Below are 12,351 nucleotides of genomic sequence, written 5' to 3' on the forward strand. Positions count from 1 at the left end.
TGTATTATGTCATATAAATTTGTAACCAATTTGAATGTTCTCCGAAATAAATAATTCAATAAAAATATATTAAATACGAAAGACTAAATTGAAAATGGTTTCCCATGCAATGATTATACTAAAAAAAAACTTTGAAAATGCTAAAATTGTGCCATCTAAATTGAAAAGACAATAAAATATTAGGGACCAAAACATCCATATTAATCCATAAAAATATTCAAACTAAATAAAATTTTATTATAAGAATATACAAAAATGAATCTTAAGTAGTTTTTGAAATTAATTATATTGGATAAAAATCAAAATTTTATAATATTCGTGCAATTGCACGTGGTAGAACATTAGTACAGCTAAAACGTTAGCCAAACCCCTTTAAAAGATAGAAAATTAAAATGGTAAATATAATTTGTCTAATCTAAAATATAAAAAAAAGGCAAATACAAATTTTCGTCTACAAGTCCAAAAATGCATCCTACCAAAAATGTAAAAAAATAATAATAATAAAATAAAAATAAAATAAAATAAAAAAGAGAAAAAAAACTGTTTTTTAAAAATTCACACGCCACTACTCCCTTATCATCAAGTAAGAAGATCAACTCGTTTTTAAAAAACTAACACATGAATAAGGAAAAGAACAAAAATCGAAACATAACATGTAAAATTATATACCCAACTTAGTCTTTGTTTGGTATATATAAAAAACCTGTTTGATCTTTAACACCCCGTTTAGTAGTAATTTTATTTTTTATTTTTAAAAGTTAAAATCTATGACACTATTTTTATCTCAAATTTTTTTCATTTATTATCAACTTTTTACTAATAATTTAAAAAACAAGCCAAATTTTGAGAACTAAAAAAATAACTTCCAAAAAGTTGTTTTTCTTTTTCTGAATTTGGTTATGAATTCAACCATTGTATTTAAAAAATGATGCAAATCTAGTAATAAATTTAGAAGATATAGGTTTAATTTCAAAAAACAAAAACAAAAAACAAGATTATTACCAAACGAGATCTAAATTGTTTAGTTTTTATTTGATCACTAAATTTAGAATGTTACACTTTTATCAATAAATTTTGAATTTATTTTTTATTCGATCCTTAAATGCCATAACGTTACATTTTTACTTTTAGATTTTGAATTTAGTTTTTATTTGATTTTTAAGTTTCATTGTTTTATAGTTTTTCTTGAACTTTTACCAATGTCCATTTTAGTTTTTAACATTTTCATTTAATTAATTAATTAGAAATAATTATGTTAGTTAAAATTTTAAATTAACTTGAGTATTGACGTAAAATTAGTGAAAACCAATATAACTATAATCAATTTAATTCATTTAAATTAATTAATGGAAAATACTTATCAATAGAAAATCCAAAAATATTTACACTTTATAGTAAAAAATTTTGCTATAAATTGTAAATATTTTTAAATATTTTTTATTTTTAAAAAGGTCCCTTAATTAATAGATAATAATTTAAAATTGAAAGTAAATATTTAGTTAAAAATCAAAGTCAAAAGTGTGATTTTGAATTTAGCTATATAATATTGTTGTCGAGAAAAATGAAAACAAAACTTTTCAAAAATAACAATATAGCATTTTGAAATCTAATATCAAAATAGATTAAAAATATAATATTTTAAAATTTAAAAATTAAACTAGTAAAAAGGATATATATATATATATATATATATATATTAATAATCAAGGGAAACAAAAGATCCCACGTGTGCAATGAAAATAAAACAAATAATATTAAGGGGAAAAAAGACAAGATTATCAGAAAAAAAATCCACATTATTCTTATGGAAAAAATCAATGATTATTATCGAAGGAGGAAGGAGTGCTTATGCGCCTCACACGGTTTCTTCTTCAACACACTGAGCTGAAAATCACTCATTGAATCTTTTATGAATAAAATTAAAAAGTGGAAGTAAAAGGAGAAGATCGCCCCACGGCTCTTCATTTAAGTGCGCAATTAGTGCCTTCAATTACATTTCTCTGTTTTTGCCGCCTCTTCTTCCCTCTTTCTACCTTTTTTTGCTTCTACTGTCATGTCAACTTCTTCCACCTTTTTCAAATTTTTTCATTTATAAATTTTGATAAAGAAAACCGATAGATGAATGGTTGATAAATGACAGATAAATCCACCACTATATCCCCATTTACTTCAGAACACTATGGCTGTCATTAGCAGTTGTTGCCCCAGTTAATTCGAACCAAACCACCCCATTTCTCTCTCTTTTTCTCTCGAACCCTAGATTTTTTTTATTTTTTTTTTTAATTTGGTTCTGGGTTTGCGGTGAATTAGCCCAACGGTGGGATTTTGAGCTTTTATCGTGCTGTATTAATTCTTTGTGGTTCTGGGGTTGATTTGATTTGAATTTTAGATGTAATGGGTGAAGATAATTTGGACCCAATTGAGGGAGGTGACAATGGAGATTGTTAAACCCACTTCACATGCATTGCTTCCATGGGAAAGAGTGAAGAAGAACAGACGCTGCCGGTTGGAGTGAGCTCCTCTGAGCTTTCTGACCGGAATGTGGAGAGCAGGTGCGGCGGCGGCGGGTGCTCTGGGATTCGTAGACTGATTGCGGTGAGATGTGTCTTCTTCCTGTTATTATCGGTGGCTGTGTTTCTTTCTGCTATTTTTTGGCTGCCGCCGTTCTTGTCCTATGGAAATTGGCCGGATCGGCCTGTTGATTCTGCTTATAGAGGTCGGAACCTTTGTCATTCTTTTTGATTTCGTGATTTTCTTGTTATGGTTTCTAGTGTTTTGAGTGCTTGTACACTTCTGTGGCAGTGATAGGCCTAGAATTCTGTTGGTGGGTGTTGTTAGATTATAATCCCCTTGTTATTGTGACTTCTGAGGATATAACCAAGAGATGGGATACAAATTTTGGTTGTTTTGAAGAGTAGGGTTTTGGATTGTTTGAATGTCTACAATTATTGTTCTTGTGTATAGATGGTTACTTGTGGAACAATTATAGTTGTGATTTATTGGATTTGATAGGATTGTAAGAAAGGAAAAATTTCGATCATGAGGTAATTTGAGACCAAGCTTAATTATGTTCTAGCTTCTTCTTGAGAAACATTTAGAACATTAACTTCAATTGTTCTAAAAATAGGTTCAATTGTTCTAAAAATAGGTCAAGATAACACATGACGAAATAACAAGGGGAAGAATTTGTAAAAAATAATTGACCAAGTACAGTCTCACTGAGATTGTTGTTATAGGAAGAAAACAGAAACTTTTCTTATAAAAAAAAGTAATAATAAATAAACACAGTTTAATCTCGACACCTGAAACTTGGCAATTTGTTATATACTTTTGATTTCATCAAAATATATGTCACAATTTTGTTCTTTAGTTAGGCTTCCATTACATTTATCCACTAGGTTTAGAAAAAGAAACGTAAATCTCCCAAAACCCACTTATGTTAATGAAAATCAAACCCCGACAAACTAATGCACGAAATCAATTCTCAGCAAATCAACGTGAAATTTGATCATTGAATAAATCTCTTAAAACTCACTAATTTGAACAAAAAAAATCTAGCCCTAGGCCTCCTCCAAATTAGGCTTAGGGACCTCTCATCCCTAAGGCCTCTAGGCGGTGTTCTCCCCTTCTGTTGAATATATTTTTTCTTGTATCTCATTAAAAAAATCTAGCCCTAGACGATATATAAAGAACTGGAATGATATTAAAATATAAAAGATAAAGAACTACAAGAAAACTCTAAGTTGTGTGTTATATTGAAGAATCCTTTTTCCATTTAGCTGTCAGTATAGCATCCCCCAGGAAAGAAAACAATATCATTAGTACTTTCTATTTCAATAAGATTGACAGGTTTGTTATAGTGACAAATCCTTATTGGCTGTCTATTTAGCAGTTAGTATCGGTTCAACCTTCAAACAGAAAACAATTTGTTTAGTTAGCTCAAGGTTATGACTAATTTTCATCTTCGTCCCCTCACTGCCTCATTTTTCTGGTGGTATCTATGTATGAACTTGCCAACAGTGCCCAAACACAAAAAACTCAAAGAAAACATAAAGAAATACAAGATAGTAATATATTGCAATATCAAGAGAAGTTAAAACATACCTATAACCTTACAAGAGGGCTACCGTTCTCTCCCAAAGTCACACAATAGACAATCTCACTAAAATGATCTCAACAATATCTCTGTCGATACTTTCCATCTTCTCTTCTATTCTTTTAGCCTTTTCTTTTCCCTCAATTACGAATGTTGAATATGATCTGATATCAAACATGGCATGGAAATTTACAAATGCACTAAAGATAACTATATTACGATATCAAAGAAGAAATTACAATATCAACAACCTTTCGATGTCTATGCGTCTGCCACAACCAATCCTCTAAGGACCGGCTTATCAAAATGATCCTCGCTCTAGCTCTAACTCTCCTATTTATAACTAAGTTACTCCTAAGTAATTACCACTATGCCCTTACTATTAACCTACTATTATTCCCTATATATCCCTTTCTAGTATTCTCACTGACCTTTGAAGAATAAAATTAGTATCTAATGGGCAACTTTTAATAAATTAAAGAAATATTTTACTGCATTATTTATTCTGAAAATCTGAATTTATATTTAAAAGTGGGTTTGGATGTTCTTGCGATTATTTTGGAGTTATGAGTTTGATTGTTTGTTTGTTTATTTTTTTTCTCCCTTTCTTTCTTTCAGCATAAAAATTCAACATGTTTATGGTCAATAATGGATTAAATATACGGCCTAAAAGCAGATAGTGCTCTGATTTTAAATGGATCTCTCTCATCTCTTTGTATAAGTGATGACAGTCTCGATTCTTGATGTATTGGAAATTGAAAAGAGAGATACATATTAACTAATAAAATCATATAGTGTGCTTATGAAATTAGTTGTGTTGGTTATATAATTAGAGGGTTTAGGAGTTGGTTGGTACCCCATAAACATAAACTCATGCGAGTACTCCATCTGATTGTTTTGTGTCTCCTGTTTTGTTTGGTTGTGGTGGACTTCGAGACAAAGAAGTTCGAAATAAAATTAATTAGTGCTCAGAAATTGTGAATTTATTTTTATATTAATTAATTTTTAGTTTTAACGTAATCAGACCGTCTTGGTTGGGTTATTGCAATATGCTAACCATCCCTGTCAAGTTATATTTCTCTTGTAGTATTTAAGTTATTGCACGTATATTATATTCTTTTCACTGAAATGTTATGATCTTATCGCACTTCCAGATCATGAAATAGTAGCAAGTTTTCATGCTTGGAAGCCAGCTCCTTTGCTGGAAAACCATATTTTTGAGCTTGAGGATAACATTTTTGGGGAAATACCCGTACCTTTTGTCAAGGTATCCGGTTCAGTTTCTTGTTTCCTCTGACTTGAAATGTCACATTTTTGGCCATTTAATCTAATACTCTCTTTCAACCAGGTGGCTATCCTCTCACTACAATCATTAGGTGGACCAAATGCAACAAAAATTGTTTTTGCGGTAGATTCCGATGCCAAGTATTCAAAAATTCCCCCAACATCTCAAAGTTTAATCAAGGAAACCTTTGAAACGTTGGTTATAAATGATCCTCCTCTCAGATTGAATGCATCACTATTTGGCAATACATCCTTGTTCGAGGTGTTGAAATTTCCTGGAGGAATAACTATTATTCCTCCTCAGAGTGCGTTCCTTCTGCAGACGGCACAGATCTATTTCAATTTTACATTAAATTATTCTATTTATCAAATTCAAGTGAATTTCGATGATCTTACCAGCCAGCTGAGGTCAGGATTACATCTGTCTCCATATGAGGTTCGGCAGTCTTCCTTACTATCATCTTTCCGATTATATACATGACAGAGAGGGCAACTGATGAAAGCAACTTTAAACTTCACAAAGCATTGGCTTTGAGTTAAATGCATAAAGAAACTTTACGGCTAGATGCATGGATGATGAAACTATATTCACTCTCTTGACTGTTGAAGATTCTGATGTTATTGTTTTTAACTGTGCAGATTTAACTTACAGTGTTTTAAATGATGCAGAATTTATATGTTAGCCTATCGAATGAGAGAGGTTCAACAATGCATGCCCCCACTATTGTTCAGTCATCTGTTCTGATGGCAATTGGGACTAATTCATCAAAACAAAGGCTAAAACAGTTGGCTCAAACCATCACAAATTCTCATTCGAGAAACCTTGGCCTGAACAACACTATATTTGGTAAAGTGAAGCAGGTGCGTCTTTCATCAGTCCTAAACCACTCTCTTGGTGGTGGTGGAAGTGCACGGTCACCTTCACCTGCACCCCCGCCTCATCCGCATCCCCACCACCCCCACCACCCCCACCACCACCACCACCACCACCACCACCACCACCACCACCACCACCACCACCACCACCACAATCAGGATACTGCATATTCACCTAGTCCTGGAACAGAGGAGCACAAACATACACTGAAGAATGGGGTCTCATCTGCTCCCGAAGCTGGTTCATCCCCAGTGGAAAGTCCAACTTCACGAAACTATGAAGCAACCCCGCCTGCTTTTCAATATGGATATAAAAGGTCTTCAAGAAAAGTCAGAAAACAAGCTCATTTAGGCCCTATTCCTTCTCCAAGCAGTTCTCCAGCGTCACCATACTTACGAGTAGGCCTGCCAGCACCTGTCTCTGATTCTATTTCTGCGTCAAGTCCACTGTCAGGTGTAGTTCTATCGAATGTACAGCCTCCAAATTCAGGCAGCAAACATGCAGAAAATTTTGGAAGTTCCCCTTCAGTCTTACCACCACAATTTTCTTGTGAGTATATAGTGTCATCCCTCATTCTCACATTATTTCACAGCTCATTTACTTATTGACTTTCTCTTCACCAAGAGACTTCTCCTTTTGATTTTAACTGTGTTTAGCATGATTGTGATTGGACTATAGGGGAACTGTATATATATATATATATATATATATATATTTGCAAAGGTATTGTAATTAAAATGTGGGGAGGGGGAATCGAAGCTCAAACCTCGAAGTTGATAGTATGAACACTATGTCAGTTGAGCTACGCTCTCGTTGGCGGGAACTGTATATTTGGTTTTGGTTAGAATAAGGAGGTTATGATTGTGTGGGTTAGGAAGGAGTGTTAGGCACGTGTGTAGATTGAGGGAGAGATAGAGTTCTCGAAATCCTACTGATAGTTTGAAATTTTTTACCCCTTTCTATGCTGCTGGATACTTTGGTAAACCACCAATACGGTCTGGAACTAATTTTGCAACAATGGTATTTGGGGCCTTCTTGAAAAACCATTACTAATGGTTGGTATATACCGATTTGTGATGGAACAGATTCAGATTTGGCCCAACCAGAGGAATTGCTTCCATCTATTTTCAATTGATTATTAGGTGTCGTGAAGTTCGAAGTAATGAGATCGATGAAGAAGCCACTGTAGTTAACATTGAGGTTTTTGAAAAAAATCTAAGTAAATGGCTATAAGCTCACGGAAAGAAGCTGGTGGAGGTTGTGTTCAGCACTACAAGTTCTTAGGAGTTCATTTCTAATAGTGCATTTGGGTTGACTTACATAGATTACCAAAGGCACAAGGCTGCAATTGTTGAGTTTCTGATGGAAAGTAAGGCAGGTGAAAACACAAGAAGCTCAGATATTAAGTGTAACACAGTGTGAAGCATGAATAAGGTGGAGGTGTAGAACATGTTTGGATTGACTTTCTGGATGTTTAAAAACACCTTTCTTTCCTTAGAAACACTTTTTTAAACACTTAGAAAATCAATCCAAATAAGTTCCTAATGCTTTAGGAAAAAGTACGTAATTGCAAATGTTCCTCGATAGAGCTGATGGTGTTTTTAAGTGTTGCTTTTGATGGGTCTGGTATTTTAAAACTTGAGGTGGGGCATGTCTACATGAAGGACTTTAGGTTGGAAGAGATGAACATCTCAAAATGGTTCCAATGACTCCACTCACCAATGACAAACTTAAAGTTCAGGGCTGCGGTCGCATCTATTTGCAAGACCTCTCAATTTGGTTTCCTTGAGATGCCAAAATTTAGACTCAAACAATGAAAATAAGGTGTTGCTTGGGGATGTGGAAAATATTAGGTACAAAATAAGGCTTGTTTGGAGATTTCGTTTTCGTGTCAATTTATAATTTTTGAGTTCAACATGTGAGGTGTAGAATTGAATCTCTATGTTGTTGATATTAACAATTTTTGTTTTCTTATTCTTGAAGGTAAGTTGGATTGTGTTGTAATCTAACATGCTCGTTCACAGCTTCTGTAGGTGTTCGTGTTTATACCATTCGATGGACACTTGCGCTATTTCTACTTGTATGGCATGTACAACCAAGGAGATAAAACCTACATGCATATTTCAGGATATTGGTAACAGTATGACTCGTGATTCAAATTAGAGTTGTAATAGCGAGACTGACGCAAAGGCATGTTCCTGTTAGAGTTGATATAATAATGATTCCATGTATGTAAATATCAAATCAAGCAAGTTGGGAGATACATTTTTCCAGGTCAAAGTCACATAGGTGGCAGGCCTTTGGTAATTGTGTAATGCTTCTTTTCTCCTTAAAATGTAAGGAGGGAAGAAAAATGTATCTCATTCTATTTTGTTCTCAACTTTTGTTACAAAGTCAATCAAGCAATTACAATTTTTTCAGTGCACAAAAAGCGTCATTTAAGCCAGTAAGTTTATTAGCATGTTGTACTTTTTGAGACTTTATGTTTTAATTTGAAGTTCTTGTTTATATTTTTTTTGTGAGAAAATTGAGGTGAGAATTAAACAAATGGATTAAAAAGTAAGATTATCTATAAGGAAAAAAAGAAATATCTATATAATTTGTTTTTAAATTGATGCTTTTTAAATTCAAGAAAACTTCAAATAAATTGATTAGTTAATGGTATGAGTATTTTAAGAATATTTTTTTAAAGAGTATTAACGGTTTGCTTTCATATATTAATGATAAAAGTATATTTTTTTTAGTTTAAGAGTGTTCTCGAAAGTTTGGAAAGTTTTAGAAGTATTTTTGAAATAAAACACTAATAATTTTAATCTAAAATAAACAATATTAATATTTTTGTAACTTTTTTTTTTCTTTTTACTTTTGAATGGACATAAATACAAAGTTATGGTATCTTGTATAATTAAAAATATAATAATAAAAAAATCAGCGAGAAAAAACCATGTCGAAATGATATGGAAAATTTGTACGGATGACCCAATTTTTTGGTCCAAAATGTCAAATGACACATTTTTAAAAAATAATGTCAATTGACCCTCTGTTGATATCATCATCATACCAAATTACGTAAATTGTCCTTGAGAACCCACCAAAACTAAAAACTCCTCATTCAAATTTTCCAAGGCTAACGGCTTCGTATCGCTCATAAACTAAAAAACTCTTTAGAATCCATCATTTTGGCTTGCAAACGATTCTACTGCTACTAAAAAATCGAATCTAATCGGTAAATCTTTCGATATGTGCCTGAAAATGTCTTACACTGATTAGTAATGGGGCTTTGTGTGTCGTTCTGGGTTTAGAAATACACTGATATGATTTTTTTTTGTTTGTCTTTTTGGTTTTCGATGTGTTCTGTGGTTGAAGACGAGTAGAAAGAGTTTGTGAGCGAGATAAGTGAGAGTGAAATCGGTAGAGCAACACCAGAGAGAGCGATACTGGAGAGAGAAATACCGGAGAGAGCGATATCGGAGAGAGCGAGAGCAAGTCTAGCAAGAGCGAATCCAGCGAGATTTAAACAGAATGTTGTTTTACATTTTTTTTCTGAATGGGTTTACTGATTGAATTTTTATTTCATGCAGGAGTGATTTAAGATGGCAACACGTTTCAAAATACCCAAAGCCGACCGATTTCCCGGTCAAGTAACCAACTTGACCCATATTGTTAATGTAAACAAGATTGTGAAAGAGAAGCTTACGCCAAGGCAGTTGGACATGTTCAAGAGAATAGTTTTTGGGCGATTTGTGGACATTGACATGGTGTTTAACAGCCCAATTATCCATCACATGTTACTTAAAGAAGTGAAGAGGACAAGATCAGACTCAATGTCATTCTTTGTTTGTGCGAAGGTTGTCACTTTTTCGAAGGATGACTTTTTGTTGATGATTGGTTTGTGGCAATCCCCAACATGAGTTGATCAGAACCAATAATCCTCGTATGTACTTGCTATCAAGTATTTTGATAATCGAGTGACGAAGGACACTTTACATCTCCGTCAATTTAAAGAAAAATACAAGGACTTGGAGTTTGAAAATGATGATGATGCTATGAAGATCAGCCTAGTTTACTATACTGAGGTCGCAATGGTGGGGAAAAACAAACAGAAAAATGCAGTGGACCTCAAACGTTTCAAGGACGTTCAAAACTTGGAGTACTACAACAGTCTTGATTGAGGTACCATTATTTGGGAGAGGACATTGGATGCCCTAAAAACTGCGTTGAATGATAAGAGCAGTCTATACAAGACGAGGGTCAAAGGAAATAAAAACTACGTTATAAAGTACTTCTTACGTGGATTTCCACAAGCGTTCCAGGTAAATTTGCTTAACATAATAATCGTGTTGTTTGATCTAACATTACTATTGTTCTTAATATATTTTAAATTTTATTTAGGTATGGACGTATGAGATCCTAGCTTCATCAATAGTTGGGAACATTACGGAGCGAAGGAGAAAGATGGCTTTGCCCTGCATATTATGATTGTCATGCTCCTACTCAGTGTCCTTCAAAGTACTCGAGAGAGAGATATTCGAGTCTAACAATGTACGTTTAACTCTATGCATAATATGTTTATCTGGTTGGTAAATTGACATTAACCAGTTTATTGAGTTGTTAATGCAGATAAAGGTTAAAGAGGGCACTATTATGTCAGATGCTGAAAGGGAGTTTCGGGATACCCTAGTGGACAGACGACCTATATTTGAGCTAGGTGCGGATGATGATAGTTCTGAAAGTGGCAATAGGTTGACTAGTGATGAGGGTAGTCCTGAAAGTGAAAGTGATGGTAATGATCATCGTGGAGATGACAATGATGAAGTTGTCAGGGTGGAGGGAGGGGATGAACCTGAGCATTCTGAGCACGAAGATGCTGAATATGGAAGAGTGGAATGAGGGACATACACACCTAGTGATGATATGTTCCATGATGTGATGGGGGACGTACGCGAGGAGGACGAGTTGAACCAACTTGATGTCTATCTTGCAAACTCCCATAGAGAGCGATTTGTGGATGAAGAGTGTCCTGAGTATGCTGCCCGTTGCAGGGAGGGGGCCAATCTCGACGAGTCTATTTATTTGTACATGTGAACCATTGGCAGCTCACTATCGAGGTTGGATGGCCGTATATCAGGTTTAGATAGTCGTGTATTCAGTATGGAGGAAAACATGACTGACATGAAAGGGCAATTGTTGGCCATCCTGTCATTGTTGCAGTCTATGTGCAAGGTTTGCATTACTATCATTTTAAATCTTTATGTGTTTTGTTTTTACGTGTTCGTGAACTCATCATTTTACTTTACTAATTGAAGGGTTCCACGGTGAATGAGGAGACGACTAGGTCACCCATCCCATCTCGGGATCCCGATACCAATAATGCGACTGCCTCTAACACTCCCATCCCCTCTCTACAGCCCGATACCACCACTTCACCTACTCCCACCCCCTGTACAGCCCGATACTTCCACGACATCACCAATCGACGTCAAACCTATAGAGGCCAACGTCCCACAAACAGATCCCGACATGTCTACCTTACTCACCATGCCACATACAAAGGCTGACATATCTGGCATCCCAGAGGCCGACACTTCTGGGATTGTTACGACCACAGAAGAAGTTCCACTGGTGAGTGATTTATTGATCAGTAATCTTTGTTTATATTTTTATATTTCTTGATGAGTAACGTTTTGTTATCTGTTTATGTAGGAATCTCGAATAATTAGTCATAAGAGAAAACCTGTTGATAAATATACACCCTTAGCCTAAGTAAAGAAGAAAAGTGTGGTTAAGCATCCTCTCCCAGGTATAGCTACGTCACTATCCAGATCGATCGTCACATATAACGTAGCACATGATGTTCCACACAATATCCTTACAGAAATGATGGGCTGGATCTCGAACGACAATACGGACAACGAGGTTCGAGAGAACTTCTTTAAACCACTCGCCAAGCAATTCTTCAAGGAATTGATTACCCCGAATTCGTTGGTCGAGTGCGATGTAAGTTTCCTAGTCTTTACTTCTTTACATGTTGGCTATCTTGTACTTTTACTGACATATTAATTTTTCGTGCAGACCATAAATACTTTATTTTATT

General features: G+C 34.4%; 1 protein-coding gene across 1 annotated transcript; it reads left to right on the forward strand.

Annotated features, from left to right (window-relative positions):
• Positions 1–1,831: 1,831 nt before the first annotated feature.
• Positions 1,832–8,688, forward strand: LOC120090859 (uncharacterized). Its single transcript, XM_090306510.1, has 5 exons — positions 1,832–2,716; positions 5,251–5,363; positions 5,445–5,816; positions 6,050–6,806; positions 8,282–8,688. The coding sequence occupies exons 1-5, from the start codon at positions 2,473–2,475 to the stop codon at positions 8,362–8,364; spliced, it is 1,569 nt and encodes a 522-aa protein (XP_090162636.1). The 5' UTR covers positions 1,832–2,472; the 3' UTR covers positions 8,365–8,688.
• The last annotated feature ends 3,663 nt before the right edge of the window (positions 8,689–12,351 follow it).

Source organism: Benincasa hispida, chromosome 11 (assembly GCF_027475165.1).
Source record: "Benincasa hispida cultivar pf3 chromosome 11, pf3_genome.v1.1, whole genome shotgun sequence".
In the NCBI taxonomy this organism is placed as follows: domain Eukaryota; kingdom Viridiplantae; phylum Streptophyta; class Magnoliopsida; order Cucurbitales; family Cucurbitaceae; genus Benincasa; species Benincasa hispida.